The sequence below is a fragment of the Diplotaxodon limnothrissa genome, linkage group LG20 (genome assembly GCF_057381915.1).
Source record: "Diplotaxodon limnothrissa isolate DT_005_m linkage group LG20, D_limnothrissa_male_GT1.1, whole genome shotgun sequence".
In the NCBI taxonomy this organism is placed as follows: Eukaryota; Metazoa; Chordata; class Actinopteri; order Cichliformes; family Cichlidae; genus Diplotaxodon; species Diplotaxodon limnothrissa.
Window position 1 is genome coordinate 22,511,861 of NC_140615.1, and position 26,057 is coordinate 22,537,917.

The 26,057-nt window shown below is 42.0% G+C and overlaps 1 protein-coding gene across 2 annotated transcripts; it reads left to right on the plus strand.

The window, feature by feature from the left end:
- The first annotated feature begins 1,522 nt into the window (after positions 1-1,522).
- LOC146610905 (segment polarity protein dishevelled homolog DVL-1-like) lies at positions 1,523-25,958 on the plus strand. 2 transcript variants are annotated; one of them, XM_085343815.1, is made up of 16 exons: positions 1,523-1,943; positions 6,572-6,641; positions 10,256-10,377; positions 12,912-13,030; positions 16,441-16,579; positions 16,948-17,041; positions 17,189-17,258; positions 17,375-17,514; positions 17,965-18,041; positions 18,473-18,540; positions 18,665-18,742; positions 18,852-18,986; positions 19,539-19,706; positions 19,831-20,046; positions 22,021-22,515; positions 22,624-25,958. In XM_085343815.1, exons 1-16 carry the CDS (start codon positions 1,774-1,776, stop codon positions 22,629-22,631), a joined length of 2,169 nt encoding a protein of 722 aa, XP_085199941.1. In that variant the 5' UTR covers positions 1,523-1,773; the 3' UTR covers positions 22,632-25,958. The 2 variants fall into 2 exon arrangements, with proteins under 2 accessions (XP_085199941.1, XP_085199940.1); XM_085343814.1 differs by having other exon boundaries at positions 22,021-25,958.
- The last annotated feature ends 99 nt before the right edge of the window (positions 25,959-26,057 follow it).

Genomic DNA, 26,057 nt, shown 5'->3' on the forward strand with positions numbered 1-26,057 from the left:
GTTTTATTATGTACTGCACATGCTTATGGAGCTACAAGCTTACGGCTCTTTTTAATTGTTGAAATCTGGATATTTCCTTTTCTTTTTTTGCATAAATTCTGCTGTAGTGTAAAGCACATAAATCATAATGTTTCATAATTCAATTTACTGTATGTTGTAGACATTTTCAAATGTTGTTTGGAAACGAGTATGACTTTATTCTAGCTACACAAAAACAGATCTCAACAGTGGTGACAAAGGGACTACCCTGTTTTGTGGATTTTTCTTACAGAAAGGCAGATTAAAATTCTCCTCCCCATAAGTTACCCAAACTGACATTGTGTACAGTTACCTGGTTCACTGAAAATTTATCAGGTGAAAAGTAATGTTGTTACTTTTATGACAATGGACTATAGGCTCAGTCTGTGCAAACTCAGGAAAATTCTCGAACCATTCTTGTTTGCATCAAACAACAATAATGTACCCTGGTTTGTAAAACACTGAATTTTCGTGAATGAATCTTCTGGTTAGTGATACAGGAATCTGTTATCAACTGTGTAGCTGTACTTCTGTGAGGAAAAAGAGTGTCTACTATATCAGTAATGCTAAATTGTAAAATGTAGATTAGCCTTTTTTTAAAACTATTTCTTGCATTTCTCTCTGGCTCACCTGCACACTTTAATGTTCCTCTCCTCTAATAAAGATTTCTTCTGCTCACAACAGCAAACACTACATTTGCTTCAAGTGGCTTCCTTAGTTTCCCAAGAAACCACACGTGAGCCAATTAGTCAATTTATCTTAGACCTTAAATTTTGACATGTCTAACCTAGAAATGTATGCACCCAAACTATGCACGTTACAAGTTCTGCTAACTTGAAAGACTCCTGTACTCTCCTTTTCTCTCACAATTGTTAGTTTTTCAGTAGGTGTGCATCCACCCCTTATCATTCCACATCTGTTCTTGTGAAATCAAAGTTAACAAGAGCTAATCAAAATATTGGGTATTTGTCTTGGTATATGAGATGGGGACCACAAGTGGGACACCTGGTCATTCTAGAGTCCAAAGACATTAGCCCACTTAATCTGGTGAACGGATGACCAAGAAACTTGTGATGAATAAGTAAAAGAAAAATCTGCATGAGTATGTTATTTCTACAATATACTAATAAGACAATTTTGGCCTCATATATTTTGGGCTTCCCTTTATTTTCATAAGAATAAAAATAACTGATGAATAAATATCGGATGAAAGCTTGAATTTAAGTGACGCTGCTTTACGCAATAAGAACTGCAGTATAAAGTCAATTATAATAACAGGAAAGCAGTATCCATGCTTCATTGGGCCGCTGCACATCCTCCTTTGTTCTATGTCATGACTGTAGGCTACTGTGGAGGAAGCTGTGTGAGTGTGTTGTATAAGGTGGCCTGCGCACACCCCAGATACACCGCTAGATGACAGCACTGTCTAACCAATTAGCTTGTGAAAAATAGCAATATTCCCAACTCCATATCGCAAGGATGTGGACTGTCCCTTCCTGTTTTAGTGCCGAGAGAGCCACCGTACCGACTCACACTGGAGCAGGAATACAGGCACTCATAACGCGATTATGCCTGGATTTTCGCTGTGTTTGTCAAAGGCACGGAGTTGTATTTTCCGTCGCGGGCTATACAGGGTTATATATTAGGGAACGCTGCTATGTTATTCTCCGGGTAGCTGGTAACATAGCAGGCCTGTTTATTGCGCTGCCAACCCTTTTTGCTTTCCCATGATTGTCCTCCCCTTTTCACACTCTCATGGCGGAGACTAAAATAATTTATCACATTGACGAGGAGGAGACTCCTTATCTGGTCAAACTGTCTGTTCCTCCGGAGAAAGTCACATTAGCGGATTTTAAAAATGTCCTCAACAATCGGCCGGTCAACAGCTACAAATTCTTCTTCAAATCCATGGACCAGGATTTTGGGTAAGTGGCTACTGTCGGCGATCATTATTATTATTAGCCTGTTCGTGTGGCTCATTTGCTATTTGCTGCGGTGTGTATTTACACCTTTTATTACAGCTATCATTATAGGCAACATCAAACGATCCCGACTGCCAGATTGCTACATGTGCGCAAAACTATATAGAACCGTGTCTGTTTCCATGTCTGCTCTTGGCACCTGCTCATTATTACAGGCTACCCTGTGCTCAGCGGAGGAGACACTTGAGGGTTTGAAGTTGTACCAGATCTGTCCAGAGCCCTAATGACGCAGACCTGCGTGCATTACACAGAGCCAGACCACTGCTTCTCATATTAACCTCAATATATTAACCATGTGGAATATGACTGTCAGAGCAATGCTGGCGAGGTCTCAATATTCAACTTCTCAGATTTCGTAATGGTCTATTTCCCAGTACCTGGTTATAATTTTAGCAGGGTTCGAAATAACCATTAAAAATATTTATTTATTAATGAATTATATGGTTGTATTTGTTTACTAACACATATTGTGCACTGCAGGTGGATCCCAAGGCAATTTGGGAACCACATGGCAGTGATGGTGACTGTGCATCATCTTATCACCTTTCTGAATAATTCTTCTAACAGCATTCAGTCCTTAAAGTAGTTGTCTCGCTAAATTTTCTGATCAGCATTGTAATATATTGTGTTATTACAGAGCTCCTAAGGAAAACATCAAAGTTAAATAATGCGTGCTGGTGGTGCAGTTGTCTGCCATCTAGTTATATCCTACAATTCACTGGCTTTTATCATTTAATGTTATTATGAGAGAGACATGGGTAATTTAATTTACTAATGGTAATTATGATGTAGATTGTCTGTAGAAGCAAAATAGGGGGTGTTGATGGGGACAGCATGCTGGGTAAAATAACGGTGTACGCAAAAGATTTAAATGTGAATATTTTGTTATTTATCCTACCCTAAAAATGTAGTTACCTTCACTTCCTTCACTGAATGTCAGAACAGAAATATTTCCTCCATGTTTTAGTCTTGTCTTTCTTTTTTTTTTCTGCCCCTCTTTTTGTCAACCCATCCTGGTTTTCAGGCGTTACACGAGGTCTACAAAGCTCTCCAGTTCTCTCGGTCAGCAAGATCAACTTGTGTCAGGCCTCTGCTGAGGATGACATATTTGTGTCAGTGACTGTTCTCATTCCAATCTGAGGAGTCATACACGGGCCTATGTACATTTGTATCTAGCAGCGTAATCGCAAAAATGATTTGAGGAAATGCAGAGGCAGGCAGTGTCTACAGAGCCGAACGTCATGCATTTCCACTGCAGCCTGACCTTGTGAGGGAAACTGGCTCTTCCTGGTTGCAGGCTAGTCTTGGTGCGCCGCTTTGTCCCCAGGCCTGGCTTCCTGCCTGTCTTGCGCTGCAGGCCGGGCTGCTCACTGGGCCTCAGGTGATCGACAAGCAGATTATGGAAACAAACAAAGCGTGTTTGCTCTCTCCACATAGAGACATGACTCCAAGTTGCTAAACTCACAGCCTCGTAGATTCTTTTCCTGCATATGCATTACAAAGCATAAAGCACACAGTCATATTACGGTACACTGTGAACTGGACAGTGTCGAGTTCCATGTAGATATTACAAAGGCATTTCTACAAGCATTCCTGCCTTTGAGTTACGCTTGGATATTCAGGCTCTGTGAGTCCAGTGCCGTATGGTACTGGCACAGTATGGAAGCAAACTCAGTCAAAGGCACAGAGGAAAGCAGCGCTTTGTGGTAGCCGTGCTGGCTGCACTGCATACACACAGACAGTATGGCTGCTGGAGAATTAGCAAGGGAGGAATAAGACTGCTGAGCAGAGAGGGAAAACATCAAATCCCTTGCAGTTATAGACAGTGTTTGAAATGTAAATGAGCAGTCAGTGCAAGGTTCTCTGTAGTAGACCCCCTGGTGCGCAGGGGAGAAAACTGCCATTTTCTTATGGGATTGCTGAACTACATTTGTGTTGGCCATATCAGCTCTTTAAGGAATGGCCACACAAATTTGATAAACGGTTTGCGCCCCGGCCGCTTCGGCTTACGTGCCGTTTCAGGTCCCTTTGGAATTGCATGGAAAACGTGTAACTAGGGGATGTGGCATTTCCATCCACAGAACAGAGCACAGCAAATTAAGCGATGAACATTTCGTGTACACATTTCATACTTCAGTTGTTTTGTTTGTTTGTTTTTTTTGTCAGTAATATTCATTCGCTCATCCATATTCATAAGACAGGAAGCTAATTGGCTGGGTTGTTTTGAAGCAACCCACTTGGTTTTTTTGGAGACTTCAAGGTGATGATATGGCGTTTTGTCATTGCCACTGGTGGTGAGTGGGTTTGAAACCTCACTATAATGCAAGTCACAGAGGCGCTCTGGAGCTGAGGAAGCAGCCAAGCTGAAGGTCTGAAAGAAACAGTCTTGTTTGTGCCTCAGAAAATAGGGGGCTGGTAAGGGGATCTTTCTCCTGCTGTAGTTAGAGGACAAAAATCTGCAGCTTTTTGCACAAACGCACTCCCGTCACTCCTTGCTTGCTTTTATCATTTACAGATTGTGACAGATTTGAAGGTGATACCAGAATCTGATGTCATAGCATCAACTGCAATGATAACAATCACATACTGAACTGAAACGTATGAACTTTGTGATTTTAAGCGTCACGCGCCATTGACAGTACACTTGCTATTATTACCAGCTTTACACATGGTTAAACTTGAATTGAGGTGTTTACTGAGTGAGACCCAGAGACATATTGAAGTCAGTCTGTTCACAAACTTGTTTGACTACAAATATTTTGCTTCCCTGTTTAAAGTGTCATTAGCATGAGCCCACCAAAGTCATTGGATGGCTGGTCTGAGGTGGCTGGATTCTCCCACCTCTGGTTTCTGTTCTAGGCTGCAAGTTAACCTAGCCCTCCTCTGTCTTTCAAAGCATAAACAAACACATCTAATCTTTCCCAGCTACACAAATATCACCAGCGGCGGAATATTCCACGATCACCGGGGTAAATCTAGTCATTATCCTGTGAAATCTGTTAAGACCTATTTAAGCTGTCAGCCCTAAGAAGTCAGATCTTTGACAGCAGCCCACACCAGACACATTGCTTTCTAAACAGGGTTTACGGTGTGTGTGTGTTTGTGCGTACATTTGTGCGTCTGTGCTTAGGGTTCAGAAGTGAAACTAAAGCAGGTCCTGATATCAGATGGAAGATGTTAAAGTCATCAGCTGTTATCATTGGAATTGCGTCTCAGCTCATATCTTACAACACAAAGCGAAAGTATTTTGCACGCCAAAAAGCATAAACTACACTTGCACAGGTCAAATGTGTGAATGGAAATCCTTATTTTTGTCAAACTTTAGGAAGAAGCAATCATTCCTATTTTATTTATACAGGCCACTCCCACATCCTCACAAGTCACTGTACAGCTGGTCATGCAGCTTGAGAGAGAGGATGCAAACACTTCCTACCTAACGAGTGGCCGGCAGACTCGGCCCTCACCTCCCTCCCTTTTCCTCCCTGAGGTGGAACATGCCACAGCAGCAGACTCTGTGGTCGTCAGTTCCAGCCACAAGGCTACGTTATCTCTGTCCACCACTCCCAGCAATGCAGCTCCCACAGCGGCAGTGCACACAAAAACACAACTAGCTTGGCTAATCATTTCAGTTGCAGGGACGTTCTGGCAAAACAGGACGAGAAAAAAAAGCTGTAAAGTCGCTGTCAGAGACACCGCTGCATAAAATCGTCTTTGGATTTCCTGCTGCTCTCAAGTCATGCCTCTCCCTTTTTCATGTTCAAAGCCAAGAAGCTTACGTGAGATCTCCACAGACTCAGAAATGCTTAGTTGCTGCCTTTCCAGGAAAATCCTTCTCAAAAAACAATCAACATACAACACATAAAGTCATCCAGGGAGTTACAGTGGAATCTGGTAAATATATTAGGATGTTAGAGCCCCGTGACTTGTGTCAGAGTGTGTTTTGCCAGATCGGCTCCTGCCCCTCAGCAAGCTCCAGGCCTGATCTGTGTGACACAAGCTGAGCAGGTGTGGTGACGGCTTGCTGCTGAACTGTTTCCCAGAGGGTCAAAGGGTAACTGGGAGGTATTTTTGTTGGGAATTTACAGCCAAACTGAAGGAGGCGCTCGCACAGGATCACCCTATTAATACACGCTTGACGCCTCGTTGTCGCAGTTATGAGGCATTTCCTACTCTATCTATCTATCTATCTATCTATCTATCTATCTATCTATCTATCTATCTATCTATCTATCTATCTATCTATCTATCTATCTATCTGATTTATAGTTCTCTCCCTTGTAGGCAGAGCTGTTGTTACATTGTTGTGCTCAGGGTAAGTGTTCTGATAGCCATGATATTTATAAATCAAGGATAGAAACTGAATGCAGCACCACCGCTACTCTATGAGCTTGCTTCATGCTACAAAGGGTGCAAAGCTGATCGAAAACAATGTTGAAAACGTGGCTTTCAGTGCGTGAATGTCACTCAGCGTGGGGCAACATTGCAGGTCGACCCATGCTGTGTTGTTGAGCCAACTCTGTGTCCGACCACTGGTTAGTGAGCCTGACTGTATCTGTCTGCCTGCTCCCTAGGGTCGTCAAAGAAGAAATCTCTGATGACAACGCCAAGCTGCCATGCTTCAACGGGAGAGTAGTGTCCTGGGTAAGTGAGATGGATGGCTCATCCGTGTTGCCCCTGTTCACCTGGCTGTGTAGTCTCAGCTCTATGCAAAGATATGTGGAGCACCCATAGATCATGTACATATTAAAATGCAACGCCTCCACATAAGTTATCAAACACTCTTCACCTTAAGCTATTGTTCATCTGTGCTATAAAGGTGTGAGTGAATCCATTAGATATTAAACCAGGCCCTGGTAACAAAAGAGCTGGTTTAGGTTGACCATTAAAATGACCATTTACTTCAGGGGGGGTCAAACATACACCCATGAAATCCATTCAGTGGTGCAGTCAAGCTGGGTGTCTTTGCAAAGTGTAAAAATTGCATAGAAGTTATTAATAATTATAGTTTTACAATGAAATCTCAGCATTGTGAATAGAGCTGATGATGCTACTGGAGTGGAAATTTGTTATTATTTTAGCTCATTTGTAGATCACAAGCTGTTTGAATGATAAAAGCGTTGTTTAGTTTAGCTTTGGTGCCTTTGTAGATGCATGGCGATCAATATGTTGTCATTCACATGTAATGATAGTAACAGTAACTAAATGTGAAAGAATATGAGACATATTGTTGGAATTGCTTTGGTTTTTCTGAAGTTATTCATCTCTTTTGTACATGGATGGTAATTTACAGTTACTTGTACTTCTTTATGAACTATATGAGTTTGATAGCCCTAATCTGCTGCAATCCTTTGGCCACATACACTGTGTATTTCTAGTGTTTTTAATTACTGAAGACAAACAGCACCGTGAACCCATGTCTACAGAGACAATAGGCTATGCCAAATTAAATCAGTCTATCTTTATTAGAGAAGGATTTACACCTTAATCAGTCATATATATATATATATAGGACAAAGAACGTCTGTCTCTAAATATTGATCCAAAAGTAGCAGCAAAGATTTATAAATTAGTTTGAAGGTCTGTAATTTAATTTGCTCAGTGTCTTTTTGTTTTTTTTAACAATGTCTTGTATAGATCGTACTTTATTGATCCCTATGGGGAAACTCATTATTTTTCTTTCCGCTTGGGGAGGTCAGAGGTCAGAGAGAGCCACATGGTGGTGTTTGTGTACTTGTTAGCGACTGTCTTGCTCAATAACACTTAATTGTTGTCGATACTCTCTCACAATAGCCTCCACTTGTGATTAAGTGTGGTCACAGTTAGTCAACTGTTATATAACAGTTAGTCCTAATATGTACATGTTTCCTCATGATTGCGCCACATTTTATTTAAGTCCAGCTCCCGTTTTCACAAATATGTGTTGCTATTCAAAGAGCTCTCAGCAGACTGATTTGATGATTTTACACTTTATTATGTTTTCTTTCTTTCTCGTTTATCATTTTAATGTTAAACTTTGCAGGTGAAGTGACTGATGTATTCGTTTTAGAAAGAAAATCACAATTTGTGGTGTCGCTGCACAGCATTTCCTCTGCAGTCATTATTTCTTCCTTGTTAAAAAATTCTTGTGATTAAAACACCTGCACACCATAGGTTAGCCACACATGCTAACTGGACTTATTATTCTAATAGTTATTCAGACAATAAATCAATTAAAAATATATTAGATTCCACTAACTAGACTACATATACGGTGAGGTTGATGTAGACTTATTTTTCTTGCATGTTTAAACATTTCAAAAGGAAGGAAAATTTCTGTGCTATTAAACTTAGTATAAAATGAAAAGATAAACATTTGCTCGTGGGGCAATGTCAGATCAATCGTAATGCATTAATAATTAAGAATACTGCCTATGATGCTGGGGGAGCTGCAGAACCTAAGATGGAACATGGCTGAAATCATTTTACACTCATATTAGAACAATTTTTAAAGCTACAGTTTTGGGACGTTATTATGTAAATTGCCGAAGAAGTTTGTGCTTTTGATTATTTTATTGGTGATTTTAATGGAATTTAAAGACATACCCAGGGAGGGTCCTTGCAAACCAGATTGGGCTAGATTGAAATACTCTGTAATTTATCTGATGTGCTTTTTGGAATATGTGCCGTATTTGGGCCGTCAGAGATTCTGGCTGTAATATGAAGATTAACCTGGTCCACATATTTATGTCAGTGTGATTAGCAAGTCCAGTGTTTCCAAAATTAGTTACGTTCATTAAGTTAATTTCAATCATATATATTTAATCTCTGTAATATTCTGGATATTTATAATTGAGCTGTTTGTATATTAGAGTTTTTTCTTATATTTTGTGACTTTGTAATATATTGTATTATTTAATTTAGTTAAATCTGTTACTGTTGTTCTTAAAGCAACTGTAACCACATCATTTCCTTTGGAATTATTCTGATTCTGATTCTGATTAAGGCCTTAGATAAAATAATCCAGTGTGTACATTTTAAAGTATTTGGGAAAAAATATATCAGGAATTCTCTTCAAGGTCTACCATAAAAAACTCTCAAAGCCAGAAGGAAAATAATGTAATAAATGCATCCACCATATATGTCCTATACTAGCATCTTTACACTGGCTGCCAGTCGGTTTTTAAATTGATTTTAAGATTTTATTATTTATTTTTAAGGCACTGCATGGGTTAGCGCCTTCGTACCTTTCTGATCTTTTAAAGTTATACACTCCTTCAAGCTCACTGAGGTCTGCGGACCAGAAGCTTCTAGCTGTCCTGAGGTCCAGATTAAAGCATAGCGGAGATCAGGCGTTTCCTGTGGCTGCTCCTAAACTCTGGAACAAACTGCCCAGTCACAGCAGGACCCCCCCCCCCCAACATTAGACATTTAAAAACCTGTTTGAAAACCTGAAGTTTAAAACATTTTATTCTCTGGCTTCTCTTTCTTCTCATTTTATTTTTCCTTTGTTCAATTCTGTCAGCTTGTCCTATGTTTTTATGTCATTGATTTTTCTTTAGAATTACAGCATTTTGGTCACCAGCCGCTGTTTTAAATAGAAACAAATTTCTATAAAACTGGAGATCCAAGGACCAGAGAGAAATCTGCTCCTTCTTAGGATGTTTCGAGAAGAAAGCCAGCAAGTCAGTACACGGCAGGCACAGAAGGTGATGGAAATTGCAGTAACACTTATATCCGTTGTAATGGAGAAAAGAAAAGTATCCCACTCTTTATTTGAGAATCGAGTGGCACCATAGCGATGCCTGTGAACCCCCAGGCTTGCATTAGAATAATCACAGCCCACAGAGTTGTTGGGCTTTCCTCGCCTGTCTGCTTTAACTTTCATTATTCTGGCTCAGATGAAAGGATGGGTCATTGTACATCATCCTTTGTACCGACACTCAGCTGAGTAAAAGAACAGAAGTCTTTTAAGTTTCTAAGTAGCTTGCAGTGTTTCTCAAGTTGTATAAGCATAGCCAGAAGTCATCAGTAGGCCTTTTTGCCACATCTCAATTTCACAGCCTCCCCTGAGTGGACTCGCGCTTAAGAGACGTCTGTCTCTGAGTTTATCTTTGAGTTTGCGTGGTTACAGAGTTTCTTTCTTCTAGTTCTGTGTCCACACTATGCAGCCTATAGAATACAATAAAATATGCACGGTATAACGTGTGCTTGTCTTTGACCTGAATATGTCTAATCTGTAATGAATAATTTTGTTTCCTCCAACCTGTCTTTTTCAGTTGGTCCTGGCAGAGAGTGCACACTCTGATGGAGGATCTCAATGCACGGAGAGCCATCCAGAACTTCCCCCACCCCTCGAGAGAACAGGGGGCATCGGGGACTCACGGCCCCCGTCCTTCCAGTGAGTAGGATGATTGCCGCTCGTCATGTATGCACAATTACACACACTCGTGTAGGCAGATGTATTCAAGCACGCAGCCCTGCGTACCGGTTGACCTTTTCATTTCACAGCACGCTATATGTGCTAATCAGAACGTGGAACGTGCCACAGAGAGATTTATCGTCACAGGCTCACATGGGGAGTGTAGACGGTCGCTCCGCCGCTGTGTGAATATAGCATGAAGTATGTGCTAACACTACAGTGTGGGAATATGCATAGGCGTGAGTATTTTTCCCACTTGGGTATATATTCCCGCCCACACAGCCATGGAGTAAGGCGTTACTCCGCTCGTCTATGTAAACACGATGCGCATGCTGCTTGGGCGGCTGATTCTTGAAATAGCCTTGACAGCATAAACCTCTTCAGGCAAATACTGGCACTCAAGTGAGGCTCATTGTATTCAGTCACTAAGAGCATTCATCCATACTCTTAAAAAAAAAAGCACATGTGGCCTGAATCATATTATTGCTTAAGCACTGAAAAATTGAGATTTTCTCAACGTTATGGCTACCTGAGTCCAGACTTTGCCTTAAAACCAGCAGATTTAAAAAATATAACTGTAATCACTAAGGAGAAGTCCCTTCCTAAATATAGCCAAAAGGGCTGGGGGCAGTGGAGGCCAAGAGTCATTGCCATTACAGCACTAGAGCAATATAGCTGAGGCTCTATATTGAGAACATGCAATCTGTCATGTCTCAGTGTATCTCTTTATCTACTGTTTGACATCTCAGCTCTCTTTTGCCCTCTATGGGCTGCTCACTCCTGTTTGGCTGTCATCTGGCCTGATGATGTTATTGTTCCCAGCCAGCTTTGACTACCGCCACCTTGTGGAAAAAACAGCAAACTGTCTGCCGGCCCCTTTACCCGCCCCCTCCGTGCCTCGCTCTCTCTTTCTCTTTCGCTCTTTGAGTCAGACAGCCAGGCCTTTTTACAGCATGGTGAATTCCCTATCGCGAACCTCCCCTCTTTCTGAAATGAATCCAGCCTTCCCCCCTGTACCGCTGTCTGCAAATAGCTAGAATATTATTACCACATCATTTTCTCTTTGTGCTTTATTCATGCATCTCGTGTTTGTCGGCGTGAATGGCTCTATTTGATGAGCACACACAGAATAGGTGTTTTGGTCTGAGAATGGACACACTGATGTGCTTCTGCTCGGTAATCCGGATTAGCAGACATTAAAAGCACCCATCTCCATTTCCCAATGGGAGGGGGGGGGGGCTATTGGCAACAGGGAGAGGGGGTGGTAGGTGTGGGGATTGAAAGGGGGTGGCATTTGTTCACAGCTGGAGCCTAGCGCCTCGGATAATCTCCCACCAGAATAGCAGATCCGTCGGCTGGCTGGTGAGCGCCCTTTGACAGGTTTTGACAGGGCTAACAGCGAGGCAGTGGCCACCGCATCGATCATCACATAGCTTTCTAATCAGTTCCACTAGAAATGCACCTGAAGTGTGCATCTTCACTGATTTTTGCATACATGCACTGACCTGTGCTGGTGAAGCCGGGCCCAGGTGCACCCATTAGTACTCTGCATGTAAGCATGCTCAATTGAGCGCTTCATCCCGCTGAGTGAACACGGCAGACACGGCATCCTGTCTGCTCCTGAGATTTTCATTTGCATTGGTCAGCCACACGTAGGCACTGAGGTGTGCGAGAACATTGTTTTCAAACGAGGAATGATGTTTGCTCACAGGTTTGGTTTTTTATGCCTCTTTTTTCTGTTTATACACTTTGATTTTGACTGTTTGTGCGCGTGCACTGACATTTACGCAGGTGTGATTATTTAGGTATTCAGGTGTCAGATACATGTTGCATACGTGCCTAAGTGCGTGTGACTGACTGACAGGGTTAAGTAGAGTTCTCATCGGGTTCAGGTTTCCTAGGAGCCCGGTGGCAGTGTGAGTCCCTTAACCCTCGTGCCTGAGGCCACGGCGTCTCCAGCCCTCTGACAGAATAACAATCTGCCCGCCAGCTCTTCCAGAGCCCCCAGACTCCTTCCAGACCTCAAGTACACACAGGCCGGCTTATTGCTCAGCCCACACCTGATCTATCACTTCTCACTTTTTATGCGATCTGTCATTCTCTTCTCTGTCTCTCTCCCAATCATGCTCCAGGCACCATCTGGGCTTTCAATAGGTCTCATTAATGCCAGTATTGTCCAGAATGGCTCCCTCTCAGGGTATCTGGTCATTAATGACACTTAGTGAAAAACACATCACATACCACCGAACAATGAAATTGCTATTTTGGCCAGAGGGACTGAATTTGAAACAGAGTCATGATATGAGTTGCATATTCCCCTAAGGTTGGATGGCAGGCATACAGATACTATAACAGACAGAAGTATACTGTAGCTAGGGATTATGTTCGGGAGTGTTGGTCTCAGGCTGGCTAGAGAATTCATTTGAAACACTTTCTGCGAGGCAGACTGAGATACTCTGTGTTTTGTACATCATTATGAAGCTGACTGAAGTTTTCCGATGCGTGTATTGCAGTGCCAATGCAGTGAGCAGTCGTGACGGCCTGGACACAGAGACTGGTACAGAGTCTCTCCTAAGCCACCGCAGAGAGCGAGAGAGAGAGCGCGCACGGAGGAGAGCTCGAGAAACTGAGCGTGAGTATTATCAGCCAGGAACAGATGGATCCCAAAAACGCAATTATCTTGTCATTTCCAACTTATTACTTTTCAGTACCTCTTCATTTAACTCTCATACTCCGCACAAGTCAATCACCAAAAAATGTGGACGGGAAGTAGACATGTATGAAAAAAGGTCCCTGGGGCTCAAGTGGTACATGTTCAACTGCAGCTATGTTAAAGCAAAAAGTTCACTGTATGTCAGCGTTTTTGGAATAGTTGGCCAGTAGTTGTCTTTCTTTTCTGTTTCTTCTGTGGCTCTCAGGTCTGAATTATAACAGGAGTCTGTTGCAGTCACTGTTGAAATAAAAAATGCCTCCATTCCATCTGGAAAAGAAATTGATTGGATCTTGACTTTAAAAGCTCCTGAGAACTGTTATCAAGTGCAAATGCATTTGCTTTATTGTGCTGACATTTGACTACAGCAATTTCTATTACAAGCTCTTCGGTAGGAGAGGCGCAGCACTTTCCTGCTCCTTCGCAAGAACTCCTATTTGCAGGCTCAGTGTTTTCAGTAAGGGAGGCTGTCTGTGCTATCCACAACAGAGAACAGGAAGGTTTTGCAGTGGTTACCCATATAAGCACATTGGCGATCAGTAGAGGTACCTGCTTTCATCCGGTTTCTGTCCCACACAGGTATTTTTGACAAAATTAGTTGGTTTTTTGGCACCAAGTAATAAACAATCGCAGTCTGCCATTGTTTTCACTGACAGCAAAAATCACTGTGCTCTTCTCTCTCGCTTTCTTTCTCTCGCTCCCCCCTTCCCCTTTGTCCTCTCTTCACAGCAAGCCTGGCTCTTTGCATCCTGCGCTCCAGGCTCATTAACTAAATACTCATTAATTTATGTGGTGCAATTAGCATCACTGATTACAGCATCAGGTTGGGGTTGTATGGAGGGCTGTAGATGGGGAACAGATTTATCTTAGCAGACTATCTGCACATGAGCATAGCCAGTGATTTCATCGTGATCACGCTGGTGCACTCCATGATGATGCTTTTGACTTGGCACAGACATATTGCTGCTGCCGCTGCTGCTAACAGCCAACTGAACATCTGTTGTTTTTTGCATGTGAGAAGGATCACAAACTCAATGAAATATACATTGTTATCCACCCCGTTGTCTGTGTTTACTGACTTCAATCCAATCTAGAAGCACATATACTTTCCCGGAGAAACTCCAAGAGGAACTGGTTCATAAATTTGTGTAACAAAGTCCAATTAAGTGTAATTCAGCTTTAATTTCACCGAGTGACACAGCGAGGCGTAAAGACAGATACCTCCTCCCACCTCTGTGCCTCACTGCCTGCAGCATCATCATCAGCAGCAGCAGGAATTCCCCTGTCACCTTATACACATGCGAGCGTTCCTCGCTGTTTTACAAAGATCGGTTAAAATGTTCAGACTTGTCAAACTATTCTCTCTCTCTCGTCTTTCTCAGTTTTCTTTCCTGCGCTGTAGCATTCAAGGATGAATAATGGAGCAGTTAAAAAATTTAAGAGGGAGAACAGGTGCAAGACTACCTCATGGAGTTATGGGATATGATCTGTTTTAAGGCTGCCAGGTGTTCTGTATCTTAACCAGTTGTATTAGAGGACGACTGTGGCCAACAAAGGGGGGGGGGGAGCGTTCCCGTGGCATTAAATGTTATGCTGTACAGAGCCGTCAGGATTTCAAGGCTGAGGTCAGAGAAGACACAGTTAAGCCTGAGCACTTACGTTTGTATTAAAGTATTACACAAAGCCTGCAAAACAGCTGGTGAACATAAACTACTCTCTGTTATGAAAAAGTGTCTTCAGCTCATTTTCCTGTTCTTGTTGTATTAGGGCTGCAAAGCTTTTGTGATTTCAATCACTGACAGTGCTTTCACCTGAGGAAGGGAGGGGAGAAGACAGCTTATCGTATAAAATCACATATTATTTTCTCTCTGCTTTGGAGGATACCATTGTCTGATTGGTCAGAGGCAGATTAACAGTCATTCAACAGTTGCGTGCATGAGAGTCAGGGAGGAGGTAATACTTTCTCCTCACTCTCAGCTCACTTTCTCTGTTCATTGGAAGAAGGCGTGCTGTCAGCTGCGGTGAGAGGGATTCGCTGTGTTATTTCCCGGGATGGTGTTGGGCTTTGGAATATTTTCTATTGTTTTTTGTGGTTAATTTAACGCTGGTGTTATTTTTCTGTTTTTCCAGAGTTATGGATAGTTGGTTAAAATAGGGAGGCTCTTGTTTTTTGAAGCAAGGTGACATTTTTATTTAATAGGTGTAAGCTTTTATAGGCTGGTTCTGTTTATGAGCGATTCTCATCAAAAGGCAGCTCGATTGATTATAGAATTATTTAGACTGCATGTTTCTCTCTTTAAAGATCAGAGTTCACACAAAACAGTCAATTGCTGGAAGTGTCACAGCTTTCGGAAAGGTCACGATAATGCCGTGTTCAAAGTTTCGCATATTCATTCAAAACGTGACTTTGCTGTTGAGTCATAGCACTCGCTTCTTGTTTTACTACACGTCACTCTTGATAGTTTGTCGTTTTGTGTATTCCCTATTTCTGGCACTTCCTCTATTGTAGATAAGCTGTGAAGTGTGTCAACAGCCAGCTGGTGGGCATAGACTGACTGGGGCTCAGGCTTTTTAGAGAGCAGCTAGCACAGACGGAGCAGAGCACAAAGACGCAGATTTTTCAGGCTGGCTTGGTGAACCTGCACACTTGCTGTTTGTTTGTTTGTTTTTTTGTTTTCTCTGGCGCCAGTCAGCAGAGTGCGAGAGGAAATATGTTTGAGTGAGTCTTAACACTGGATGTCAGGTCCCTCTGCTGATTGAGTGTTTATGTGCAGTAGCTCGTCTTTCAAATGAGCACCCTGTGGGCGGAGCTAGCGATGGGAACTACTACATTGCTGGAATGTTTTGCTTGCTCTCGGCGAGTACGTTGGCTACCACGCCCTCTTCGCCTTGTGAGACCTTTTCAGCCAATCCGCTGTTACCCTGAGACTGCGCCACCTCACTGCCAATGTACGTATGGAGACAGACCTGGTAGTTTTCCTCTGATGGGAGGGCACTACTTTTTCTTGGTTTTCTGCAAAGTCTACAAATCCGTGTACTGTATTAAAAAAATGCGTTTATTTTTCATTTTTATTGCTACATTTTTTTTTTAATTCATGTTATTCCACCTGCAGGAGGGTCTAATTGAAGATATATTTCAGTTCAATGTCCACATCTTCCTGAGATCACAGTTTAATGCTTGTTGCAGATGATTTTTGTTTTGTATTCCAGCCACTCTCATTAACTCCTTCCTTCCTCGCCTTCTGGTTGCTCTCTTATTCTCACTTCACCCTGCAATGATGACCCCCCCCTCTCCATCTGACTTACTGCTGCTGTGCACTTTTTCTCTACAGTCCCTCGCATCAATGGTCACTCCAAATCAGAGCGCACTGCAAGGGACTCGGCCATGGGTTACGACAGTGCCTCAGTAATGAGCAGTGAGCTGGAGTCCAGCTCATTTGTCGACAGTGAAGAAGATGAGGATGCTAGCAGGTAAGTTCTTCTCCAGTTTTGCCATTGAAACACTTAACTTGGTCGCTTTGTCTTCTTTCTGATGTGATTTGTTGTTTTTCTTTTCATAAAAGCTGCAAAAACAGTGAAGAATTTGCAACAATAAATCAGACTTAACCACTTAAACTACAATCAGATATAGTGCGTGTGTTAGAAATTCATTTAAATAGGAATAGCAAGGCTAACAATTTATTATTTTGTTGAAACTGTATGTGTGTACATAGACCTTCACAGAGTTTTAAGGAAAATTCCCAATGAATATACTAAATAGCTTAAATTGCTCACTCTGGCCTTATTCATATACCCTATTTAATATTCCATCTTTTCCTTGATTTCACTTTCTTCTTCAGGCTCAGTAGTTCCACAGAACAGAGTTCGTCTTCACAGCTGATGCGCAGACACAAACGGCGCAGACGGAGGCACAAAGTGGCAAAGATCGACCGGGTATGCACCTCTTAAAACACATCAGTGCCCCTGCTGAAAGTGACATTGACACTGAGTGCTTGAAACACATGAATAAATTGTTTGAAATGGGCTTTTTGCCACTTTTATTCACAATATGCTCACTGTAACCTCTTCTTCCTTTACCAGTCATCGTCTTTCAGCAGTATCACAGACTCCACGATGAGCCTAAACATTATCACCGTCACACTAAACATGGGTAAACCTGTTGCATCCATGCCTATTTTTTAACGTCATAGAATTTAATGTAGAATTCATATCAATACCAAAGCGAGTCTTTGTAACTGTATTCATCCCCTGCTTTAATCTCAACAGAAAAATACAACTTCCTTGGTATCAGTATTGTCGGTCAGAGTAATGACCGGGGGGACGGCGGTATTTACATCGGCTCTATCATGAAGGGAGGAGCTGTAGCTGCTGATGGCAGAATAGAACCTGGAGACATGCTACTACAGGTACGCTTCCATAACGAGATATTTGAACTGGTAATAATTGTGCCTCGAATTTGCTGTTGCAGTGACAACATCTCTCTGAGGTTTTGCTGCATGTTAATAATGACGGTTGTATTTAGTTCCCTTGTTAAACTCTTATGTAAAACTTGGAATCCTGCCTCTCTTTTCCTTCCCCATCCTTTGTTCTGTTTGCGATGGACGCTTCCAATTTGTTGTGGCCCCGATACAAACAGTATAGGTTGTTTTATGATTGTGGGGGTTTATTCCATCAAAAGGACCTTAGGATTTGCAGCCATGTGAACCCCTAAAAGAACAGCAGAGATTAATACGTGCACAGTATAAATGCATAAACGCATCGAAGTTCTCTTCAGAACTTCAAAATAATATTTTAGTTAGTAAAACATGGTCGAGAAATGTAAAGAAATTACATTGTTGGTTTTGTCTGTCAATCAGGTGAATGACGTCAACTTTGAGAACATGAGCAATGATGACGCTGTGAGGATCCTGAGAGAGATTGTTTCCAAAACTGGGTAAGGACTCTTTCTTGGAAGATTATTGAAATCAGATGAAATTTAATTAATATCAGAACCAATGTGCTGGTGAGTCATGGGGCTGTATAGAAAATCAAAGGATCTAAATAAATAGGAAAAGCTAGTTGATAATGCTGCTTGACCGTTGGACACTGTTGCAACTTTTCCTGGAAGTTGACCTTTCGTCTTAGTCAGTGTCGACTGCTCATCAGTAGAATGAGTAGCTGACATTAAAGGATTTATAGGAAATGAAAGCCATCGACGGCTTTCACATTTGACAAGTTTGATTATGTTACGTAAAGTTATTCGCAGTAGAATGACAATGCGCAGTAGATTATTCAGCTTTGGTGTTTTTAAAAAAGGGAACAAGTACAGCATATTTCTGTGTATGATTTTTCTAAGAGTAACATTTATTTTCTATGTATATCCAGTCCCATTAGTCTTACTGTTGCCAAATGTTGGGACCCATCTCCCCGAAGCTACTTCACCATTCCTCGTGGTAAGACAGACAGTGTGGTGTAATATTTGGAGCAACGCAAATGATGACCTGATAATGTTTAAACCATACCGTGTTCACTTTGTCCTATTTATAAAAAGTTTCTCGTTTTGTTTTATTTTCTCAGCTGAGCCAGTGAGACCCATTGATCCTGCAGCCTGGATTTCACACACCACAGCCCTAACTGCACCTTACCCTCACTATGGTAAAGGTTACCTGCTGCTTTGTTCCAGTATAAAAGGTCACTTCTCAGTAACTGAACTATAAATAATGAGGTCACAATGATCAAAATTGTTTCTCTTTTTCCATCTCAGAGTTTGATGACTTGCCTCTGTCTGTAAGTAAAACAGATATGGCAACTATTGTCAAAGTGATGCAGTTGCCTGATTCTGGCCTAGAGATTCGAGACAGGATGTGGTTGAAGATCACCATTGCAAATGCTGTTATAGGTGAGAAAATCTACCCAATGCAGAAATTTATATAGAAACAGTGGCTGTATTACTGTAAACAATGCTGGTTACTTGGAAATGTGCAGACATGCATTGCATGCATAGTGATCGAAACCTCTGTGCTGAGTGTGGGCAATAAAAATAACTCAGTAAGGCTTTTTTTTTTCTTTAAAAAAGGGAAATAAAGAAATCAGTAGGTTTCCTAGAGAGCACAATATTAAATTACAAGACTGAAATCAATTCAAATGCATGGTATCTAAAAATATAATTTTTTAGGTAGTTTACTCTTTCTAAACACAACAAACAACATCATATAAGTATTTTTTTTCAAGTCATGTAGACTCTTGTTTTTTCTGAAAAGCATTAGCATCGTAGTTCTAGCATTAGCTCCACTAACTTCATTCAAAGGTTTTGCAGCATTGTGCTGCTTGCCCTAACTATTGCAGTTGTGGTTGATGTGTGGTTGCTGCATATAAGTGGTATTTTTAGCATCTGTTCCACGCATCAGGGAACTGAACTTCATGTCCACGTGTGCATTCTTTGCCATGCTAGGTGCTGATGTAGTGGACTGGCTGTACTCCAGAGTGGAAGGATTCAAGGATAGGCGCGATGCGAGGAAGTACGCGAGCAGTCTGTTGAAGCACGGTTACTTGAGACACACTGTCAATAAGATCACCTTCTCTGAACAGTGCTACTATACCTTTGGGGACCTCTGCCAAAGTACATCCACTTTTCACACCTACATTAATTAAGCAGCTCACACATTTATGGCATTTTCTTTTTAAATAGAAGGATTATACTAACTCTGTCCCTCTCTGCTGCTTTTTTTCCCTCTCTCCTCAAGACATGGCCTCACTCAATTTGAATGAAGGATCCAGTGGTGGAGGTTCTGAGCAGGACACTTTGGCACCACTACCTCCCACTAGCAACCCCTGGCCTCTGGGCGGGCAGCCATTCCCCTACCCTCCTTTCCCCACTGCACCCCCGAGCTTTCCGCCAGGATACTCAGACCCATGCCACAGTTTCCACAGTGGGAGCGCAGGCAGCCAACACAGTGAGGGTAAGCAATAAGGAGGGGCAAGACGAGTTTTCCATCAGCCTATCGTTGATTAATATAATATATTTGCTCAACATGCAACACGACATTAATGAAGTCTTTCTGGCATATTAACGAATGTCTGGCTCATGCTAATGTTAGCTTTACTGGCTCTCTGGGCAGGAAGTGGACATTGGATTGCATTATTCAATACAATATAAATATCTGTGTTCTAAAATGCGTCCTGTATTGTCAAGGTCAATCATGAGCATCTTGAGTCATGCAGCGGACAGCTCTGCAGTACTGGGTGTGTACACAAAACAGATCTGATCAACCATGTGATTATCAATCACCAGCTTGAAATGATCAACACTAAGTCCATGTGTCTCCATTAGTTCTTGAATGATCTTTTGTTTTGATTTTTGAATCAAAATGTGATGGTGCTGCATGGTTTTTGTTGTCTGCGCTGGGGCAGTACGTATAAGTAGCTGGCAGGGGTAATGTTGCTGTATATTTTTTACTACGTAGCCCAGACAAAAGATGTGAAACTATATATTACCATCTCTCTGTCTTATTTTCATTGTTTTGAGTGGCTCATCCATATTTTAATTTCGCCCAGTTGCCATTCTTTCGGTTAGTTTTGGTTTCGTTTATCAGCAAATTTTGGGAAGACAAGTGACAAATAAATGTCATGGTTTTCTTTCTTTGGGAGCGTTCAGAAAAGAGCAAGCATTCATGGTAATGAGTGCATGTGTGAAATCTTGGGGACAGTTTCTGCATATTTGCATATAAAGGATCAGTAACAGCCACCGGCGTTACGTTGGTTTGGAGCTAACGGGGGAAAGTGCACTAGGACACGACAGGTAGTAGAGGAACGACTGGGCTGGGAGGTGTGTGTAATTCTGTTGTTCCCTCTGTTTCTGCTGGGCAACGGTAGACTGAAGGAGGAGGTAGTCCCCGGACACTGGGGGAACCGGTAAGCCTGCTAACCCCCTCTCCTCCTCTGCTGCTCTCTCTATTTTACCATTCAATCTTATTCTGCCACTCCTCTCTTTCTCTTGTGCTCAACGTTCTCCACGTCTCATACTGTAGCTTTAAGGTTTTTGTTGGGTTTTTTGTTTTTTCTCTCTCTGCCCGTCCCATAATTTTTCTTTGGTCCATGTGTATCCTGTCTGTGACTCTCCTGACGTCCGATTCTCCCTCTCTGCGCCTCTAGGCATGCATTTGTACTGTGCTGGGAGGTGCATGATGCAGGATGAGCACTCTGAGGCTTGTGCTATCATTCTTGCTGATAGGGGGCAATCATGCACCACTTTACCCAGTGCTGTTGGGCTCACTGTGGAAGGGGAGGCGTGGAATGTTTGATTTTGCAACAGTGTGATACACCTCCATTAGTCTGATGCCAGCAGTGTTTATTAACAGCATTGAGAGTTGTGACACGTATTATTACTGAGAAATTGACAACACGACAAATACGTCATTCTGCGTTGTTCATCAAGTGCTTTGTGGTAATCTTTCTGATGCAGGTGTGTCATCTTTATATTTATGATCTTTGACTGTTTCAGTGTTTGTATGAATATAAGAAAAAGCCTTAATATCAGTTCCTGCATCAGAATTTGGGGCAGAAATCACTGAGATAATCATGTTTGCCCTTGACTGACTTTTGCTAGACTGCATAACAAAAAATGTGGTCACACCTTAAACAAAGTGCAGTAATGTATTTATTAACATTGACACATTTTACTGTGTTTCAAACACGAGCACCTTTTCATGTTATGCTTAATTCTGGTGGAGTTCAAGAAGTCTTTATTAAGCTGATGTTTAATGTGTGACCTTTTGTCTTTGTTTATCGGTAGCCGGTCGTGAATCATCAGTAGCTGATGACTTGCAGCTGCTCACTGTGTATTTGTGGGTGTTTATATTCTATTGAAGTCTTAACCTGTTAATCTCTGTTTCCTTTTTTTTTTTTTTTTTTTTTTCCCCCCCCCAAATCAACAGGAAGCCGAAGCAGTGGATCCAACCCCAGCGCAGGCAAAGGTAGACGTTCATCCCCACAGGAAAAGGGTCAAAGGTCAACATGCAGTGAATCAGAGCCAGGAATCCGCGGAGGGCGGCGTGGTGACAGATCTGCCAGTCAAATGAGCCATCACAGCCACGCCATCTCTAGCCAAAGTCACGCAAGGTCAAGTCTCAGCCACAGTCATTCACACAGGAGCCACCCTGTCACACAGAACAACCACCCCCCGTTCACCTACAGCCACGCCGCCTTTACTCAGCCAGCTCCAGGCTCCTGTGCCCAGAGCGAGCGAAGCCATGCCTCCTCCTACGGCCCCCCAGGCTTGCCTCCCCCTTATTGTCTGGCCCGTCTGGCCCCCAAGACCTCATTCAACAGTAGCACGCCTCCTGGAGCCCCACCTGGGAGAGAGTTAGCAGCCGTTCCTCCTGAGCTCACCGCCAGTCGCCAGTCCTTCCAGCATGCTATGGGCAATCCCTGTGAGTTCTTTGTTGACATCATGTGACAGAACAGTGCCTTTTTAACTCAGTGAGCACAAAACAGCTCTCCCTGATCCCTTTCAACCCTGTTCTCCTTTTTCCTCTCAGTCTTTTGACCATCTCTAAACTTCAGAATGTAGACACTGACTGGCCCTCTCCACAGCCCCCTGCTGTCTGTCCCTCTGATGTCCAAGCAAAGGAATACAGGCAGCAAGAGCACAACAGGAGTAGTCCTCTCGCACACAAGCAGGGGTCCTCTGGCTGAAAACCCTCTTTTGTATTGACGTGACGTGTACAGTTTGTGAAACGTGAGTGGTATTCAGTGTACTGATTTCTGTAAAGATGCCATGCAGACATTTTTGGGAGTGTGTACTCTACCTAGGATATTTTCTGTTCTGCGCCTTTAAGCTGGCTGGGCCTGGATCTCAATCCCCCAGACCCAGGCCAATAACTATGGCCTACGAATCTTTTTCTGGACATAAAACTCGGACTGGAACACCTAACTCATATTTGTGTATAATGCTACAGTTTAGCACATTACTCTGGCCCCACTCCCCTTATGTCAAGGCACTGCCACTGGCGTATTTAAGCTCTTACCTGCCAACTACTAATAACGCTAACCTTGATCAGTTCACAATCCGAGGATTTCCATAAGGGAGACCCTGTAGCCAGCCTTTAGTTCGACTAGGCTGCATATTGCATGACTGTCTCACCTGCTTTAAAGAAAACGTATTCATTCATTTTGTTTAAAGTATTACCGTTATTGGGGGAGGAGGTTACCTCTTTCCTATGTTCTAAAGGAAGAATCCATACACTGGAACATTTTCGTGATGTTATTTATGTGATCCTTTTGCATTGATGGTGTCATACTTTGTCTACTACGAATGACTGACCGACAATCAGGCATCACTCTTTATGAAACGGTGGCCATTTCTCAATGTCCTAGGTGTGCTTTGTCGAATGTATCATTATTTCTGTCAGTGATTAAACCCTGACACCCATAACACTTAGTTTAAACATGTTTAAAGATCAGCAGGATTGCAAACTTTGGACACTCACAACAGCAAACTGTGAAAGCAAACTCAAAGGTTGATTAGATAAAGTAGTTTGACAAAAGCATCAGGTTTGTCTCCTTCAGTTGTGGACTTTGTTGAAAAGTCAGTGTGATAAAAGCCAAAGCCTCACATTGTTTGGTGGACATGGCTCTTCATACTGTTGAAGCTGTCACTTCTTCTAGTTGTTGTGTTCAGAGTGACTTCAAGGGGAATCCTGGCTTTCAGATGGTGATCTCCTTGCAAAACAATGGCAAATCCCTGTTGTATCTACCTAAAATATAGTTACAAGAGGGAAATAACACACACACTAGTTTTATGAGCACTTTCCCATTTTGTCCTTCCCTCCCTTTAGTATGAAGCACTGTTTGCAATCAAAGCTTTCTCTTTAATTTTCTCTAAAAAAAGAAGAATAAATTGTAAATAGAAATTTATTATATATATATGAATAAAAATATATATGTTCAAAACACTGTCTTCATTTTTCACCTCACCTGGAGACTGAGTGAAATGCCACTAGGTGGAGACATTGTTTTGTGTATATTATTGTACAAACTATACATTTGACTGATAAAATGATAAAAATGCGATTTGAAAATGTGCTTAAGGTGCCGTTGCCTGTTTTAATTCGAAAGCAGTATCATGCATTTCAAATGTATGACACAATCTCGTGGGTGGTTGGTGTTCATGACCGGCCTGTGGTCAACAAAACAGTCGCCTGAAGAATAGGCAACCATTTACAATTATAGCCAAGATGGGTTAATATGTTGCAACAAAGTTTTAATGTTGGTTTTGACACTTGACAGTTAACACCCCTGAGTGGAGTTTCCAGTACACCAATTACGTGTACTTTCCCAGTGGGCTGGTGTTACTTGTAAAACGGCTATACAACAACAAGCCGACTGTATAGTACAGACCCCCATCTACTTGACCCACAACCACAGCCGCGGTTGCTGAGTGACGTCACACACCTACATCTATGGTGGGTGTGTAATAAAAATGCTCGTCAGGAAGGAAGTGCTGTGTAGGCAGAATAAGTTACTCTACTAGAACAGCAGCCCCCAGAAGAGCGCAATGACCTGTAATCGCCTTCGTGCTGTTTGAAATACAGGCCAACGGGTAAAGTGAAAACGTGTAGTCCCACATTAACAAAGCCTTCTGCCATGACAGTTCCAGGTTGACTGACTCTGAAGCTTATGTCAGCCTACATGCAAATATGAGCGCACACTCATTTACCAGCAGATTGTGTTGCTAAACTCCTTACCGAACAGCCCTGAAGTATTTCCCGAGCCGCTATGTAAATTTGGGACGGGGTTTTACTGTGCTTCATTGCTGAATTTTTTTAAAGAGGAGGTTGAGGAGTAAATGTGGGAAGGGTTTCTTAGGGTGCGTTGGCAGATGAGGTACATACGCAGTCTCACACCACGCGCGCACTTTGACGTGACGACGCTATCGGTCGAGTGTGATGCATTAGAAAGTCAAAGGCCTCGTCTGCGAATGTCACGAAGTATCATATGATAGTGAGATGTTACAATCATGACTCAGCAGACAAACGTTATGTGCGTGTATTTATTTGGTTCGTTTTTCCCCCTTCGCACTTAAATTGTTAGTTTGAATTTAAGCATGAAGATGAGCTAGAAGATCCCCAGATATGTAATCACCTGACACCTCATCATTTGTCAGCAAATTCCCAGTGTTTTCCCAAACTCACACCACTTACTGTAAGGAAACGGTTCCTTTTTCAAAGGAAGTAAGTCCTGCTGAGTTTGGGAATCGCTATACACAATTGAACAAAGGCACCTGAAAACAAAGGTCACTTTTAAAAGCACCACTTTCATTTTAGAAGAAATATTCTTACAACACTTTTAATTTCATTTTCTACCTGAATATTTGCCACGTGTGTTGTCTAATACAAGTGTTAGCCACCAGACACATAATGATCTTCTGAAGAGTCCGTGAGGGGGGGAATTTCGAGACATTTTCAACGCCCTTTAAATAAACTTGTGATTCTGGGCATGATGTCTTGTCCTATGACTCATCTGTTAAATAACAATGACGCGTTCTCTGTTGTGAATAAAATCGTATTTTAACAATTGTTTACTTAAATTAAAAAGTTTTATGCTGTACATTTTCTTTAATTTCACCTCAATTTTGCATTTCTTCAGTGTATATTGTATGTATACTATGATGCTATGACTCCCACGAGGAAGACAATGGTATTGGCATCCTTAAGCTTTGTTTATAAAACCGTATAGACAAAATAAAGTCCAGGAGATTAAGTAAAAATAAAAAAATAAAAAAAATCCCCCTTTATGACTGTTTCCCCGTTAGAGACAAAACAGAAAAGTTACGATGAAGATAAAATCCCTTTTATTTCTATTGTAGCGTGATAACAAAGCCTTTCCACGACAGGTAGTTAAGTCTAATGCTTTATTGTGAGACAATATACTGCGTAAATGCACTCAAATAGAAGCAAAAGCTTCTAGAAAG

Excerpts from the sequence above, each read along its gene's own strand:
- LOC146610905 (XM_085343814.1), top strand. The coding sequence starts at position 1,774 with ATGGCGGAGACTAAAATAATTTATCACATTGACGAGGAGGAGACTCCT. Across the intron at positions 1,944-6,571 it reads TCCATGGACCAGGATTTTGG|GGTCGTCAAAGAAGAAATCT; the intron begins GTAAGTGGCTAC and ends CCTGCTCCCTAG. Across the intron at positions 18,743-18,851 it reads TGCACCTTACCCTCACTATG|AGTTTGATGACTTGCCTCTG; the intron begins GTAAAGGTTACC and ends TTTCCATCTCAG.